Genomic DNA, 18,358 nt, shown 5'->3' with positions numbered 1-18,358 from the left:
TCGTTTGGAACTCTTTTCTACGAGCGTACTAGTTTAAACAAAAACATATGACTCCTCCTCAGCTCTTGCATTGTTTTTTAACTCAAAGATGTTACTTGAAAGATTGTAGGTAGTATGACCTCTGCTGCAAGGTAATGCATCTGATTCCACATTTGATTAACTGTCATATGCAAGTGCCACTGAACTTCCGCTAGTTACTGTGAAAAGATGTTCAGAGGACTGAATGTAAAGAGGCAAAACTAGCTACTGAAGATGAGAAGCAGAAAGAGAAAGGCTGGTATGGCACCACAGAGACAAACACACAAGAGATGCCATCATCAAATGCTGAAGCAGCACTCTCCTCAACATCTATTGCTGTTCTGTGCCAGCTTTAATTCTTGTTCAATGACTATCATCAGTTTAATAAACCACTTCATCATGTACCATTGTAAAGCTATGCTTGGAAAAATATCTCTATTATATAAGTCATTTGGGAACATCAGGATTTTCCATGTAAGCACAACTCAATATGTTTATGTGAGAATTGAAAATTCCCATGCAGGCGCCAATGAATATACTTCCCTGGTCTGTGGCTAGCTGCTCTGGAATTCCAAAACCAAAAGTTCCTTCACCACATTGCTCCAATGCAATGGACTTTGTAATAGTCTTTAGACGAACAAAATACAAAACACAGATATGCTCTGTGAACTACCCTTTGAATGAATGCCATTCAGATCTCAATGTTATCAATGTTCAACATTAATTGATTAAATAAATAAGTAGAACTTGGTGTTAATCATATGTAATTACATACACTGAACAAAAATATAAATGCAGCATGCAACAATTTCGAAGATTTTACTGAGTTACAGTTCATATAAGGAATTCAGTCAATTTAAATCAATTCATTAGGCCCTAAATTATACATTTCACATGACTGGGAACACATACCTTTACAAAAAGTAGGGGCATGGATCAGAAAACCAGTCAGTATCTAATGTGACCACTATTTGCCTCATGAAGTGTGACACATTTCCTTCGCATAGCGTTGATCAGGCTGTCGATTGTGGCCTGTGGAATGTTGTCCCACTCCTCTTCAAAGGCTGTGCGAAGTTGCTGGATCTTGGCAGGAACTGGAACACGCTGTCGTACATGTCAATCCAGAGCATCCCAAACATGCTCAATGGTAACATGTCTGATGAGTAGCAGGCCATGGAAGAACTGGGACATTTTCAGCTTCCAGGAATTGTGTACAGACCCTTGAGACCTGGGGCAGTGTATTATCATGCTGAAACATGAGGTGATGGTGACGGATGAATGTCATGACAATTGGCCTCAGGATATCATCAAGGTATCTCTATGCATTCACATTTTCAGCAATAAAATGCAATTGTGTTTGTTTTCTGTAGCTTATGCCTGCCCATACCATAACCCCATCATGGGTCACTCTGTCCACAACGTTGACATCAGCAAACCGCTTGCCCACTTGACACCATGCACGATGTCTGCCTTCTGCACTGTACAGTTGAAACCGGGATTTATCCGGGAAGGGTACACTTCTCCAGCCTGCCAGTGGCTTTTGAAGGTTTGCATTTGCCCACTGAAGTCAGTTACGATGTCAAACTGAAGTCAGGTCAAGACTGGTGAGGTCAACGAGCAAGCAGATGCCGTTTATGAGACAGTTTCTGCAGAAATTCTTTGGTTGTGCAAACCCACAGTTTCATCAGCTGTCCGGATGGCTGGTCTCAGATGATCCCGCAGGTGAAGAAGCCAGATGTGGAGGTACTGGGCTGATGTGATTACACATGGTCTGCGGTTGTGAGGCCGGTTGGACGTACTGCCAAATTCTCTAAAACGATGTTCGGAGGTGGCTTAGTGTAGAGAAATTAACATTAAACATTCAACATTCATCTCTAGTGGATATTCCTGCAGTCAGCATGCCAATTGTGCACTCCCTCAAAACATCTGAGGCATTGTGTTGCGTGACAAAACGGCACATTTTAGAGTGACCTTTTATTGTCCCCAGCACAAGGTACACATGTGTAATGATCATGCTGTTTAATCAGCTTCTTGATATGCCACACCTGTCAGGTGGATGGATTATCTTGGCAAAGGAGAAATGTTCACTAACAGGGATGTAAACAAATTTGTGCGTAGAGAAAATTTGTGGGATCTTTTATTTCAGCTCATTAAATAAGGGTCCAACACTTTAGATGTTGCGTTTATATTTTTGTTCGGTGTATAATCATTGGGATATTTGGCAATAGTGTCAATTGGTGCCATGTCTGTACTCCTTCCAACTCTCATCCTATATTTTCTAATTATATACTGACTAGACTATGGAAATATACAGACTTATGACTCAAGGGGTAGCCAGCCATCTCCAGAGTGAAAAGACAAATCTTCCCCTGTGGTTGTGTGGAGGTTATCACAACATAAATCACAGATGTATGGCTAAAGTCAAGGGGGCTCCATACACACTCAAGACTTCCTGTGAATAGTAGACATGCCATGTCCACTAAACTACCCTAGACCTACAACTTCTGGGTATCAGAGAATGGAAAAAATAACAGTTGATTTCAAAGTATTGGAATTGTTATAAAAAGGTATTTTGAGAGAAAACTTTACCGGCCTACCCATCTTGCCCTTCTTGCCACGATCACCAGGAATACCCTAAGGAGGTAGAGAAAAATAGGGATGAAAGAAGGAAGGAAGGAATACGAGGAAAGGTAGAAGAGAAGAAAGACCAAGAAGAGGAGACAAAATGGAAATAATATTTCATATTTATTTTACAAGTAGATTAGGAATGGTTCTTAAACATAGCCTACTAAAACCAATACAAATATCAAACATGTCCAAAGAGACTCTCTCTACTATACAATTTTGCACCACTGGACTGAGTCCTTCTGGGAATATGAGTCTATGAGTTCTGGTCAGGCTAATCCGAAGCAGCTCTTGCTCCAGCTCCTTAGTATTAGCTCCTGACTATTATCCCAAACAGTAGGGATGGCTGGAATTCCACCAGAGCTTGATCCTGTGCAAATATTTTGAGAAGGGCCTAGGGCTACTCCAGTCATCTCTTGGTGGTTTGGTGGAGCGTGCTTACTGGTAGCATTTCATCCAGTGTAAGCACCTTTACTTCACAAAAGTTTAAACTCACTAAGAGTCACACCTGACAACTAATGCCAATAGGAGGGTTTTCAGCTATTGTGCATTTCCCTCCATAGGACTAAGACAGGTACAGTAGGGTGTTGTTTGCACTGCTAATGCATGAAGTAGTAGTAGTAGTAGTTCCAAGAGGTAGAAATCATACCTTTCTTGGAATGTCATGCTTTTAGTGTCTTTGTCATATTCCTATTTTGAGTACTGTATTAAGAGTTATTCTAGACTACTTACTCTCTCACCATCAGATCCAGGAAGGCCAAAAAGCCCCGCGATTCCTATGAAACCCTGCAAAGAGAGTTGTGGAATTGGGGGGGTGAAGGGAAAGGGGAGGGGTGAAAAGAGGGTAGAATTAGAGCATAGGAAAGAAGTGAAGAAAAGGATAGGATGAATGGATTGAACGGGATTAGGGATGAGGAACAAAGAAAATACACATTAGAATGAAGTGCTATACATCTCTTCTTTGGTATCATCCCATCAGTGTTACTTTAGTCATTTTTGGGAGTTTCTGTTGTCTCCAGGCAGGTGGCTCTTCATGAAGAACCAAGCCTTGAGGCAAGTGTATATGCCCATGGACTGCATGGTGCTGCCTTCCACGATGTAGTCCAAGGGCACATACCCTCACGTCAGGGATCTCTGATGAGTCCGGGCCAAGGGGGCTGCTCAGGGATGGAGCGTGAGAGAGATGGAGGGAGGAGAGGGAGGAAAGAGAGGGGGAGAGCAGGGGGAGTCACAGGGGAACTGAAGAACAACGAGTGATACAAATGTTAAAGGGAAAAAAATACATGAACTGGATCATGTTGAGATTCAGATGAGCTATACAAGCAACAACAACATCAGCAACAACACTTTACATTCAGGCAACAAGTGATTCAAGACAGTATTAAACAGAAAGTATTTCCTTGCTAATTGCTTGTACAGTACTTTAAATGTCTTGTTGTACCAACATCAACACAACATCATCACAGAAAACTCAATTGTAATCATACCCAGCTAGCACATTTGGTTCCTTGGAAGTGGGAACATGTGTTTTTGGTTTCACATTGGTTGTGGGAATGAAGCCATTTTCTGACCGGGAAACTGAACGTTTTTTAAACAGAAGTGAAAGAAGGCGAGAACAGAATTGAACATTTTGCCTGTTCTGGAAGAAATGAAAAAGTTAAGTTACATGGAGGTTCTGAGAACATTTTACTCTGGGATGTTTTATTAACACTCTGAGAAGGGAAGTTCTAGGTTATTTGTAGGTTTTTGAATAACTTCCTCAATGTTTCATTAAGACTTTTAATAACCCTACTAGTTTATATTGGGTTAACTTTTTGGAAGCACAGATGGATATTAATTTCCTTAGGCATTAGTCATCTGAACACATTTATTTTTTTTATTGTGACACAGCATCAGTGAGATTTGAACACATCTGTTCTCTTTCCATGGAATTAATCCACTGCGCCACCAGGATAGAGCTAGCATGACATATTTATTTTATGCATACAAAGCTGTTAATTTGAGTACATTTTTGGTATTTTACCCCCTTTTTCGTGATATCCAATTACAATCTCATCACTGCAACTCCCCAATGGAGAGAGGCGAAGGTCGAATCATGCATCCTCCGAAACATGACACGCAAAACTGTGCTTCTTAACCCCTGCCCGCTTAACCCGGAAGCCAGCTGCACCAATGTGATGAAGGAAACACCATTCGCTAGTTCTGTCAATGTACTAAAATTCCCACAGAAGAATGTTGTTTCTTAAAATTCTCGGAACAATTTAAGAACATTACTTCAATCAGAATCATGAGGAAACCCGTAGGAAACGTTATGCTGAAGTACTGAAATGCCCACAGAAGAACGTTGTTGTTAAATGTTCTTGGAACTATTTGAGAACATGACTTTAAATAGAACCATGAAGAAACCAGTAGGAAACGTTATGCTTAAGTACTGAAATTCCCACAGAAGAACATTGTTTCTTAACACTGAACTATTAGTGAGAATTAGTTGGAACTAAACTAGTTGGAAAACATTCCTAGAACATTACCAACATTGAAATGAAATGTAACCATGTTTGAACTTTTAGGAAACGTTCTGTTAAAGTAATGAAATGACAAGAAAATATTTATTTTTTTGTCAAGTTCTTTAAATGTGTTAATAATGTTCCCAAGCCAAGCAACTATCTTTCACCATGTCCAGAAAGTTCTGGGAAGATTGTATGCAAAATAACCATAGGACAACTGCACTCTCACCATGCTCTAAGAACGTTATGTGCTAACTGGGTGGTGAGTTAACAGGGCTGTCTTGGACAAATGACATGTATATAATGTCTATTTTTATGTGACCACTCTGGTTCTATTGATTCATATAACATGCTTTTCACAGTTAATTTAACACAGCAATTGGCAAGAGACATTTGGAACAGTCATCTTCAGAGTGGGGTGTACTTTACTGTAAAAACAGAGGAATTGACTGTACGGTGTTTATCTTTGTCTGTATACACCTTACTGTGAATCTGACCTGGGTTCAAATAGTATTTGTTTTCGTTCAAATACTTTGAGCATTTGATAATATATGCCATTTAGCACAGATGCTTTTATCCAAAGCCACTTACAGTCATGTGTGCAAACATTTTACATATGGGTGACACCAGCGGGAGTCGAACCCATGACCCAGCCTGTCTAGGGTATCAGATGGATGGGTTTTGCACTTTTGGGACTCAATGAAGTGTAGCTAAATTATTTATAAGAAAACAATGAATACTTAAACCCAGGTCTGCTGTCAATCTGTTACATGTATATGTTGAGCATGCAGGCACTTTGGCTGACAGTGATGCTCTTTGGCCATTGAGAGAAGTCAACATCTTCTAGTGATGACTGTATAGGCAGTGCATTTATACTGTAAGTAAACAGAACATGATAAAAAATCTAAACAAACAGGGCTCTTTTAAGTAAGTAAGTTCATCCTGTATATATCATTCCATGATTACAAAGATATAACATATCAGATGGATTGCACTAAAACACTTAAACAGAACAAACAGCACACAAGACATATCTTGAAAAAAGGACGAACCATTTACAGGACAGTACAGAGATGTTACTTTGTTCATGAACATTTGTCGACCACTCACCCGGACTCCTTTAGGCCCCATCATTCCAACAGGTCCAGGTAAACCCTACCGAAAAAAAAGGCATACAAAATGACATTAGAAATGTATTTAGATAATGCGTTCCCTAATGCATACAACACTTTAAATGTACAGATGAAAGTGTAAGTGGATTGGACTCAAATTGTGATGAGTGCTTTCACCATAATAACTGATTGACAACAATTGGTGTTGGCTGAATAATTCCAAGATGTATTTACCAGCAATCAGGTCAGTGGAGTGATAGTCTCCATTATGTAATCTCGAAGATGAGCCGACCTTAATGAACATGGACTCTATTTAGACTGTCTCAAGTGATTCACAGTCTACAGATGGAAAGGGGGTGCTAAAACCTAATCCATCAGTCTGGCGTGTGTATCTAGCTAGGGAGTTACAACCGTGTGTGCGAGTGTGTGAGTGCCCGCCCATGTGTGTGAAGTGTGTGTCTATCTGGGGAGTTACAACAGTGACAGAGTTAGAGCACCAAAGGAACAAAGACCCAGGCCTGAACTCTAAGCTATTATAAACATTGTGAACAAGCCAAGCTGAGAGCTATTTCCCAGCTGCACGTTTATGTCGGCGGCTTTACAAATGTGCGTTCTGGAGAGTAGGGAGGAAGCATGTTTTACAGTGCAGAGAAACCCACATACTACTCAGCAATGAGGGACTTTATCAAATGTATTCAAATGACTTTCTCAAAAGAGGCAGCGCTGAATGAAACTCACAGTGTCAGCTCCTAAAGACGGATGAAAACGTATTTGCATTGAGGGAGCAGCTTACATTAATCACAGTTTAATTGCAGTTACATTACTTTTTCAGTAAAGGCATGGCTTACTAAGTAAAAGCCTTTGGCACTTTATTTTAGTCCAGGGGCACCAATAAGCAACCAAAAATGTGCAACCCTAATCCTGACACAGGTGCTCTTGACAGTCTTACACTTGTGTGTCACTCTTCCAAAGACGCTCTTTATTTCAATCACCTATAAAAGTCTCAACAGGTTGAACTGTTTCCATTCCCAATCCCAATACCAGTGCCACTCTCTAACCACTCACTGAAATGGGCTGAGTGTGTTTGGTGTGTGTAGCCCTGCTTAGCCTTTCTGTAAAAGTACTGTATGGTGTGTGTGGACCCTTAACCAGCATTGCAACACTAGATTTACTGCACCTGCCTGCCAGGATAACCTTTGGCCCCTGGGCTTCCGTGTGCTCCTTGCTCACCCTGCAGAAAGAGAGAAAAGAAGGAGTGAGTGAGACGAATAGCTGTTTCATGCCACAATAACTGTGTCATTCAAAATTCCAGCTTCCCTGGCTTTGAATTGAATCTGTGTAGTATAGGAAGAGAATAATGGAGAAAGAGGAATTAGGCACTTGATAAAGAGCCTTTGTGTGGTCAGCAGTGCATTTGGAAGGCAGCAGAACCATTGCTGATATTGGCTCTATCTACAGTATAGGCAAAAAATAGCCAGAAAATATCATCAATAGAAATAGAATGGGCGTCCCCACTCAAGTCAATGATACCATAATGGGTGGAATGGCGGCCAGTGCAAGTGTACACATAGGAGCAAAGCAGGAATTAAAATCAGGAAGTAAAAGCAGGAAGTGTTTCCATCAATATGTGCTCTGATTTCTTAATTCAACTCAATTCGACATAACAAAAAATACATTCCATTGCATGAGCCACATCAATTAACATCATTTGAATGAACATTCTACATTACCATGGGCATTATTGCATCACAATACCAGGCAGCCATTGCAAGTGTACCCATTAGTTTACCAGTCAACTTGCCAGGGTTAGAGGTTCCAAGCCTGTTCTATTGATTCTATTTCTATGCGTGTGTTCGTAATTTCGCTCGGAGTGTGCTCTGGGAGTTTGTAAATTCAGACCGTTTCGATCTGGCTGAGGAATAGGTCTGATCTGAGCATTCTGACCTCACAATGGCAGTCAAGCACCCAAGCTAACTGGCTAAAGTTGGCTAGCTTGCTAGCTACCTCCAGTTCTAGTAGAGCTGGTTAGGCTGCTTTTATGTTATCTAGAGCAGTTGGTGACTGTAGCTGTGCTATTGGCCCAAATATATTTTTTAATATATTTATATATATATAATAATATATAATATATATATATATATCTATAAAAATATATAATATATATATTTACCCCATTTTCTCCCCAATTGGTAGTTACAGTCTTGTCCCATCGCTGCAACCCCCATACGGACTCGGGAGAGGCGAAGGTCGAGAGCCGTGTGTCCTCCGAAACACAACCCAGCCAAGCCACACTGCTTCTTGACACAATGCCCGCTTAACCCGGTAGCCAGCCGCACCAATGTGTCATAGAAAACTCTTACACCTGGAAACCATGTCAGCGTGCATTGCGCCCAGCCAGCCACAGGAGTCAATAGTGCGCGATGGGATAACAACATCCCTGCCGGCCAAACCCTCCCCTAACCCGGACGACGAAGGGCTAATTGTGCACCACCCCATGGGGGGGAATTGCCTAGGCAACTGAAGACAAAGTTTCATCACGTTGTTAAGAGTCCATGTTACAGTATATCCTGTATTTTAACGGTTATGAAGGTCTTCATCCATAACTGTCGGTTACACTGCAATTCAGTAATTGTGCCAGCCCTAAGAACTCTGGGCCAAAGTGAAAACCTTTAAAGGGATACTTCAGGATTTTGGCAATTTGGCAAATAGCTTTTATCTATATCCTCAAACTCAGATTAATCTTTGGATATCAGTTTTATCACAGATAAAACAATGAGAGATATTTCACCAGATGTATAAATGTGAAGCATCCTCTTGGCATTTCCATTCACTACCAAATATGGTAATATGACAATATGGATTTTGGTCGCACATTCTGCACATTTTGCACATTTCCTCATTGATGAAACATTCGATCTCAATAAAGTTTTCTGTTCCCAAAACTAGAATATGTTATGAACAGAGTGGACAAAGTTTTGTAGAGTACCCTTTGAAAAAGTTTTAAAAAGTCACATTATTTGGAAGGAGTGCAAAAGTGAATTGAGTTATTGCACACGCGCACTTCACAGACTAGGCGTGACCTAACAAAAATATGCAGATGCATGCTAGAATGCACCAATAGGATCTTGCAAGCTCGTGCTTGGCTCTGCCCACCTCCTTGCTTGTTCTGCCCACTATGACTCATTTGTTCCCATTGGAAACGTCAGGCTGTGATCTATTTGGCTTATTTATACAAATCTTTGGTTTTCTGTCTCTATGTCATGTATAAAGGAAGTTAAAGGTAGTTGCAAGCAGATACCCATATATAGTCAAATACATTTAAACTCAGTTTTCACAATTCCTGACATTTAATCCTAGTAAACATTCCCTGGCTTAGGTCAGTTAGGATCACCACTTTATATTAAGAATGTGAAATGTCAGAATAATAGTAGAGAGAGAGATTTTTTTCAGCTTTTATTTCTTTCATTACATTCCCAGTGGGTCAGAAGTTAACATACACTCAATTAGTATTTGGTAGCATTGCCTTTAAATTGTTTAACTTGGGTCAAATGTTTCAGGTAGCCTTCCACAAGCTTCCCACAATAGGTTGGGTGAATTTTGGCCCATTCCTCCTGACAGAGCTGGTGTAACTGAATCAGGTTTGTAGGCCTCCTTGCTCGCACACGCTTTTTCAGTTCTGCCCGCACATTTTCTATAGGATTGAGGTCAGGGCTTTGTGATGGCCACTCCAATACCTTGACTTTGTTGTCCTTAAGCCATTTTGCCACAACTTTGCTTGCAAGTATGCTTGGTCTTCCAAATGGATTGTCCATTTGGAAGACCCATTTGCGACCAAGCTTTAACTTCCTGACTGATGTCTTGAGATGTTGCTTCAATATATCCACATAATTTTCCTCTTTCATGATGCCATCTATTTTGTGAAGTGCACCAGTCCCTCCTGCAGCAAAGCACCCCCACAACATGATGCTGCCACCCCTGTGCTTCACGGTTGGGATGGTGTTCTTCGGCTTGCAGGCCTCCACCTTTTTCCTCCAAACATAACGATGGTCGTTATGGCCAAACAGTTCTATTTTTGTTTCATCAGACCAGAGGACATTTCTCCAAAAAGTACAATCTTTGTCCCCATCTGCAGTTCCAAACCGTAGTCTGGCTTTTTTATGCCGGTTTGGAGCAGTGGCTTCTTCCTTGCTGAGCGGCCTTTCAGGTTATGTAGATATAGCGATATAGGACTCGTTTTACTGTGGATATAGATACTTTTGTACCTGTTTCCTCCAGCATCTTCACAAGGTCCGTTGCTGTTGTTCTGGGATTGATTTGCACTTTTCGCACCAAAGTAATTTAATCTCTAGGAGACAGAACGCGTCTCCGTCCTGAGCGTCATGACGGCTGTGTGGTCCCACAGTGTTTATACTTGCATTCTATTGTTTGTACAGATGAACGTGGTACCTTCAGGCGTTTGGAATTTGCTCCCAAAGATGAACCAGACTTGTGGAGGTCTACAATTTATTTTCTGAGGTCTTGGCTGATATCTTTTGATTTTCCCATGATGTCAAGCAAAGAGGCACTGAGTTTGAAGGTAGGCCTTGAAATACATCCACAGGTACACCGCCAATTGACTCAAATTTTGTCTATCAGAAGCCTATCAGAAGCTTCTAAAGCCATGACATAATTTTCTGGAATTTTCCAATCTGTTTTAAGGCACAGTCAACTTAGTGTATGTAAACTTCTGACCCACTGGAATTGTGATACAGTGAATTATAAGTGAAATAATCCATCTGTAAACAATCGTTGGAAAAATTACTTGTGTCATGTACAAAGTAGATGTCCTAACCGACTTGCCAAAACTATAGTTTGTTAACAATACATTTGTGGGGTGGTTGAAAAACAAGTTTTAATGACTCCAACCTTAGTGTATGTAACCTTCCGACTTCAACTGTACCTGTTCTGACCAAAACAAATGTGAAAAAGTATTTCTCCACTAGTTGCACAATACATGACTGTCAAATACTATTTGTGTAAAATGTTGAAATATTGATATGTACATTTAGGCAATTCTTGAAGGTCTGTAACAGTTGCCATGATAGATAGCCATTGATATATTGCCCCATGTTGCTTTTGGAGAGACAGAAGATATATGTAGTTGCCAACCTAAGTGTATGTAAACTTCCGACTTCAACTGTACTTCCCAGCCATTGCGTTAAGGCTGGTTAGCATTGGGTCGCAAACTACCTGCAACTTCCTTCATACTGGACACAGAGACATAAAAATGGTATCCACAAGTTCATCTGACTATGGTGAAGTAGATAAGGGGCATCGTTGCCAAAATCCAGAAGTATCCCTTTAACTAGGCCAATGTTCTTCCCTGGTCAGGCCATGTGGTCAGTGAAAACTCCACGCTCTTTGTTCTGATAGTACACTACAAATTGCACATTCTTCAGTACACTTAACACTATTTGTATTTTTTTTTTACTCTCGGGGAGTAGTGACCTTAGGGTGTCCAGACTAATTGGCCCACTTTAAGCTCTGCCAGAAACTAAATTTCTCTGGCCAAGATTCCTTAGGTACTAATGTGTTCATGTGTAACATCCTCCCTTCAGAAGAATTAGTTTCCTCTCTCTCTCTCTCTCTCTCTCTCTCTCTCTCTCTCTCTCTCCCCTCTCCCTCTCCCTCTCTCTCCCTCCCTCCCTTTCTCTTTTCTTCTCTCTTTTCAGGAATTTATGTTTTGGTCTTCATGGAGCAATGTGTTCTGACAGCCGAGCCATAGCTTTAGCTTTGTTGGGTAAACAGATGGAGAGTCTTTTGTCTGATGTATTCCACTCTAACAGCAGTGGTTCAAACTTCAGACCCAGTCAGGTAGACAGACACATTAACACCAGCAGAGACGTAAAGACGGCAGCTGTTAGAATAACCACTGAAAAATGTACAAAAATGTACAACCGCATGAGGATGTCATTTTTGAAGCTGCCCTATATGTTTATGTATTGTTAAGTAGAAATTATTGATAAGATATGATCACTGAGGAAAGATAAATGTCATTCTCATATCAATACTCACAGAATCTCCTGGTTGACCGGGGGGACCAGGGTGTCCTTTCTGTCCCTGCAGAGGAAAAACATTAGACAACTTTGAATGGTTATTATTTTGATCACCTAACTCCCCATAATATGTACTGATAGGCTATGCTTCGTTTCAATTGCTGTATACTACCAAGATACAGACTCACATGTACTCAATCAGAGCCCTCTGGAAAAAGAGTATGGTAATATTAACCTCCCGGGTAGAGGATATGGAGTTTCTGATGATCACACTTCTTATGTAAAAGTCTACAACACACACACACACACATGCCCCTCCTTAGCATTACATCGTGGAAATTCCTCACCTCGTTAGCTTGTAAAGGAACTCATAAACTTTATTTAAGAAGCTATGGATTAAATAAACCCAAAAAATCAACAACAACAAACAGCAGGCCATTAATCAGCCATAAGGTTGTGAAATTGTCTCAGTATACGCTACACAGGTACAATGCTTCTATGTGCAGCACTCTACTAATTTCAAATATCCTTGAATTATGCATATTACATTTTCTAATATATTATTAACATTGTTGATTACATTTAGTATTAAAGTGGTAGCTATTCCAACATCAGGATTTGCATAGGCTCTTGAGGAACTCAGACACTTCTGTAAGCTACAAAACTGTCAGTGTTCAACCTTAACATGTGATGACAATACAACATAACAAATGAACAAGACATTTACTCTCACGGGTGGCCAAAAATAAAAGCCATGCCCCTACCAAGACACGCCTCCAGCCTTCTGATCTGTCCCGCTGGGTCATATCTTAATAACTCAGCATCAACAACCCAACCTGGCTCTTTTTAACTAAAACAACCCAACTAAGTGACCCAATGCCTGCAACCCAGCAGTTGGTTCATCCAAACAACCAAGCAATTGTAAGAGTGTATGCTAGGTTGAAGATACTGTAGCTACAGTGCATTCGGAAAGTATTCATACCCTTTGACATTTTCCACATTTTGTTACATTACAGCCTTTATAAAAAATTTAAATAATAAAAAATTTAAATCATTAATCTACACACAATACCCCATAATGACAAAGAAAAAACTGGTAATTGTTTTTTAGCAAATGTATTAAAAATAAAAAACTGAAAAAAGTTGTTTAGAATATTATTCAGACCCTTTGCTATGAGACTCGAAATTGAGCTCAGGTGCATCCTGTTTCCATTGATCATCATTTAGATGTTTCTACAACTTAACTGGAGTCCACCTGTGGTAAATTCAATTGATTGGGCATGATTTGGAAAGGCACACAGCTGTCTATATAAAGTCCCACAGTTGACACTGCATGTCAGAGCAAAAACCAAGCCATGAGGTCAAAGGAATTGTCCGTAGACCTCAGAGACATGATTGTGTCCAGGCACAGATCAGGGGAAGGGTACCAAAACATTTCTGCAGCATTGAAGGTCCCCAAGAACCCACTGGTCTCCCTCATTCTTAAATGGAAGAAGTTCGTAACCATCAAGACTCTACCTAGAGCTGGCCGCACGGCCAAGCTGAGAAGGGTCTTGGTCAAGGAAGTGACCAAGAACCCAATGGTCACTCTGACTGAGCTTCAGAGTCCCTTTGTGGAGATGGGAGAAACCTCCAGAAGGACATCCATCTCTGCAGCACTCCACCCATCAGGCTTTATGGTAGAGTGGCCAGTCGGAAGCCACTCCTCAGTAAAAGGCACATGACAGCCCGCTTGGAGTTTGCCAAAAGGCACCTAAAGACTCTCAGACCATGAGAAACAAGATTCTCTGGTCTGATGAAACCAAGATTGAACTTTCTGGCCTGAACCCCAAGCGTCACGTCTGGAGGAAACCTGGAACCATCCCTACGGTGAAGCATAGTGGTGGCAGCATCAAGCATCAGGATAGAGGGAAGGATGAATGGAGCAAAGTACAGAGAGATCCTTAATGAAAACCTGCTCCAGAGCACTTAGGACCTCAGACTGGGGTGAAGGTTCACCTTCCAACAGGACATCGGCCCTAAGCACACAGCCAAGACAACACAGGAGCGGCTTCGGGACAAGTCTTTGAATGTCCTTGAGTGGCCCAGCCAGAGCCCAGACTTGAACCAGGTCGAACATCTCTGAAGAGACCTGAAAATAGCTGTGCAGCGACGCTCCCCACCCAAACTGACAGTGGTTGAGAGGATCTGCAGAGAAGAATGGAAGAAACTCCCCAAATACAAGAAGACCTGAGGCTGTAATCGCTGCCAAAGGTGCTTAAAAAAAGTAGTGAGTAAAGGGTCTGAATACTTATGTAAATGTGATATGTTAGGTTTTTTTTCTTTATAAATTTGCAAAAATAAATAAAAACCTGTCTTTCTTTGTCATTATGGGGTATTGATGAGGCAAAAAAACTGTTTAATCCATTTTAGAATAAGGCTGTAACGAAACAAAAATGTGGAAAAAGTCAAGTGGTCTGAATACTGTCCGAATGCACTGTAGCTAGCAACCTAAGCCAACACCTAATAATTATCCTCATAAACAAATTCCATTACTATCACAATAATCTTTTCAGAATTAAAACAGGCTAAAGACATATAGTATAATTGGGAAAGGGGGATACTTAGTCTCTCTGAATCAGAGAGGTGCGGAGGGCTGCCTTAATCGACATCCACATCTTCTGTGCCTGTGGAACAGTGGGTTAACTGCCTTGCTCAGGGGCAGAACGACAGATTATTAACTTGTCAGCTCGGGGACTCGATCTAAGCTCCTACCCGCCAGGCTACCTGCCGCTTGGCTTGACAGACAATGTTGTATTATTCAACATTGCTATTAAAATAGTACTCATATAGGAATGGGTAATTATTTTACAAGTTGCTAGCTATCGCATAAAGCCATCGTCATATTTGCATCTTTTTCTGAGTCTGGCAGTGCAACAAATCCAACGGCGAAATAAATTCAAAGTGCTCTGCATGCGCCAGCAAAAAGGTTCCTCCAGGAACCCCTTGCTACATTGGAATATTAAAATATTCCTCCAAGAACCCCTCAACTAACCAAAGGTGCAAATATGAACCCAGTGACTGCAATGGTTTCTAGAAGAACTCCAGGGTTCCTCAAGTCACCCCTAATTCTAAGAGTGTGTACGAGTGCAATACTTTTAGACAATAAGTAGTCTGCACAAGGCTTTGGCATGCTTTAACACTAGATGGTCCTTACACCTTATTCTGAGAAACATACTATAAACCGTAGTATGAAAATTCCCCGAGGCCTACAGTCAATCAGTGTATCGGGACAGTTTGGAAACAACGAGCTGCAGTAGCAAGACTGAGGGCACTTCTGTTATTTCAGAACCTGCATATCTGACTCCTGAGGTACTTAGCTGACAAACTCCTGGGGAGACAGAGAGACAGGAGTGTACCCCCTGTGTGTGTGTGTGTGTGTGTGTGTGTGTGTGTGTGTGTGTGTGTGTGTGTGTGTGTGTGTGTGTGTGTGTGTGTGTGTGTGTGTGTGTGTGTGTGTGTGTGTGTGTGTGTGTGTGTGTGTGTGTGCATGTGAGTGTGTGGGTGCGTGTGTGTGTGTTATGTGTTTATGTGTGAGTGAATGTATCCCCTTCAGTTGTGCCTGTGGCTGTCACTGCAGGCTCCTGCTAATTAGCATGCCTTTCAGCAGCAGCAGCCACACTGAGTAAACCACTGCATGCCAACACCACCATAGAGACAAATACACCAAACACCAAGGCACATATTGCCAAGTCCCACAGTGTTACGCGGAGTGGAACAGGGGAACCTAAGAGCAGACTCAGACGAGGAGACTGGGATAACGTAACCAAGGTATTTATTGAAACACAGGGGGAAGATGGAGTGCAGGTCAGGGGAAGCTCGGGTGGGTTGCTGGAAACCAGGTGCGGAGGCTGAGGCTGGAGCGAGAGGGGTTGAGACAGAGTAAGCAGGTCCAGAGGAGAATCCAGGACAGAGTAGCAGGATGATGAGACGTGGGACTGGAGACAGGGACCAGAGTCAGAGCGGGCAGTACTGTAGCGGAGAGGAAAACAGCATCAGGCAAGGAAAACAGGCACAACAGGATAACAGGATCTGGATAGTAACAAACGGCTAGAAACGTAGACTGATTGAGCAGAGATTACGGTCTGGCAGCCGGGAAGTGGCAGGGCTGAGTATTAGTTTAGTAGAGGTCTTGATTATGGAACAGATTGCAGCTGGTGGGGATCTGCTCTGACTCCAGCACACCTGTCTCCACCCACACAATCACACGCACACACACACACACACACACACACACACACACACACACACAGAGAGAGAGAGGGAAAGAGCACTGGGGAAGGTGGCAGGTCAAGTAGACACAGGAATAGCAGTAGAGGGTGTTGCAGGAGCAGGTGTGACACAGTTTATATACAGAGATGTTGAGATACGTCTATGAAGCCCAGTCGTTGTCTTCAACAGTTGATTCTAAACAGAAGGCCCAACAGATTGTTAGTATTATTTTAATTTTATTTTTTTTACAAATAATCCCTGCAACCAATCAGCCAGCACTTGAAGACAGAGATGACAATTTCCCGGCCTCAGCAGACCTTGTCGGTGTCCCAAATGGCACCCTACTATATTCCCTTTATAGTGCACTACTTTTGAATAGAGCCCTACGGGCCCAGCTCAAAAGTAGTGCACTACAAAGGGAATAGGCTGCCATTTGGGACTCTGGAAATCTGTTCTATAAAAGCGTCACTACCCAGCCCCCTGGAGCAGAGTAAAAAGTCATGGCTGAGCCACTGCACAACCATGGACAAGGGAAGGGGGGAAGAATGCGTCTGAGCTCCAGAGCCAGCGACATACAGCTGAGTATAGTAAAAGGAGGGAAATGCTGCAGTCTCTGATCTGAGAGTCCATGCCAGAGAGACAGAGGAGCAGTGTGTGAGCATGTGTCTAAATGTGCAGTCCCGTGCACATAGCCATGGCTCACAGCTCCAGAGAGGAATATTGGTACTCTCTCATTCAAGATGACTCATTTATTAGACTAGCGGATGTGTAATCCATGGTCCGATTACAAACATTTGCCCAGTTTTGCATCTGTTGGTATACATTAGAATTTTCAAGGCAGAATGCAAAAGATTTTTTGCAAACATCATACTTATGACGCAGTAAGGTATTGTATAACCCCTCTTGTATGAAGTAGTAAAATAACTTTAGCAGACAGAAAATATTCTTTCCATTGGATTTATGTATTTTAAATGAGAAACTGGTTTCATATTCTCAACTCTTTCATCCCCACTATTCAATATTGACTGTGAGAGGGATTATTAGAAAATGTCATTTTGCACAAAACAACATCTCGTGAAGAAATAGGAAACCTAACCAAGGCCCAGCCACCAAATGTGTCAGATCATCACCTACGTATAGTCTGGAATACGAGAGGAAAGTCTAGTAGAAAAAATACCTAGTATCTAATAAAAATAATTCCACCGTGCCAATGCCATCACGGCTGGGCTGGCTGTGGAAAGGGCAGGGTCGGCCAGGACCAGACCCATGTGAGCGAGCACACACACACACACACACACGCAGCTCCAACACCGTCCAGATGCTCTACATAGTGTGTCAGTTTCCCCACCGCCTGACTGCCTCTTCTGATTTGCCAGACAACCCTGACAGCAGGGTAACTTCGCCCATTACATCTTTTACACGTTTCCCACCGAGGGAGAGGCTCTGCCAGGGACAAGGGCATGGGGTACAACTTCAAGGGGGGGCGGGGGGGGGGGACTAGATGTTTAGGTAACAAATGCACCATTTAACTGCAACAAATGTAAAGTGTGAGATTGTCATTGCTTTACAAACTATCGTTTTATGTTCCAGCAATGATGCAATTTAAAACATACATAGTAACTGTCAGTCACCTCTTTAATGGAAAAAAGGAACGGCTATTTTCCCATAAACTCCTCTTTCCATTACTCACATCATACAGGCTGCATTCCAAATGGCACTCTATTCCCTATGTAGGCTCTGGTCAAAAGTAGTGCAACAGGGAATAGGGTGGCATTCAGAAAGTAGTGCAATAGGGAATAGGGAGCCATTTAGG

At 41.9% G+C, this 18,358-nt stretch overlaps 1 protein-coding gene across 1 annotated transcript in view; it reads right to left on the bottom strand.

Annotated features, from left to right (window-relative positions):
* The window catches only part of LOC112249531 (collagen alpha-1(XXVII) chain B), a 137,780-nt gene that overhangs the window by 71,164 nt on the left and 48,258 nt on the right, over nucleotides 1-18,358 (bottom strand). Inside the window, exons 8-12 of the mRNA XM_042320760.1 lie at nucleotides 12,314-12,358; nucleotides 7,437-7,490; nucleotides 6,258-6,302; nucleotides 3,376-3,429; nucleotides 2,608-2,652 (exon numbers count right to left, since the gene is read on the bottom strand). Coding sequence (XP_042176694.1) covers nucleotides 2,608-2,652; nucleotides 3,376-3,429; nucleotides 6,258-6,302; nucleotides 7,437-7,490; nucleotides 12,314-12,358 — 243 coding nt within the window. The remainder of the gene's footprint in view (nucleotides 1-2,607; nucleotides 2,653-3,375; nucleotides 3,430-6,257; nucleotides 6,303-7,436; nucleotides 7,491-12,313; nucleotides 12,359-18,358) is intronic.

Source organism: Oncorhynchus tshawytscha, linkage group LG04 (assembly GCF_018296145.1).
Source record: "Oncorhynchus tshawytscha isolate Ot180627B linkage group LG04, Otsh_v2.0, whole genome shotgun sequence".
Taxonomy (NCBI): domain Eukaryota; kingdom Metazoa; phylum Chordata; class Actinopteri; order Salmoniformes; family Salmonidae; genus Oncorhynchus; species Oncorhynchus tshawytscha.
The sequence above is the reverse complement of the archived record's forward strand: the minus strand, read 5'-3'. Positions and strand labels throughout refer to the sequence as shown.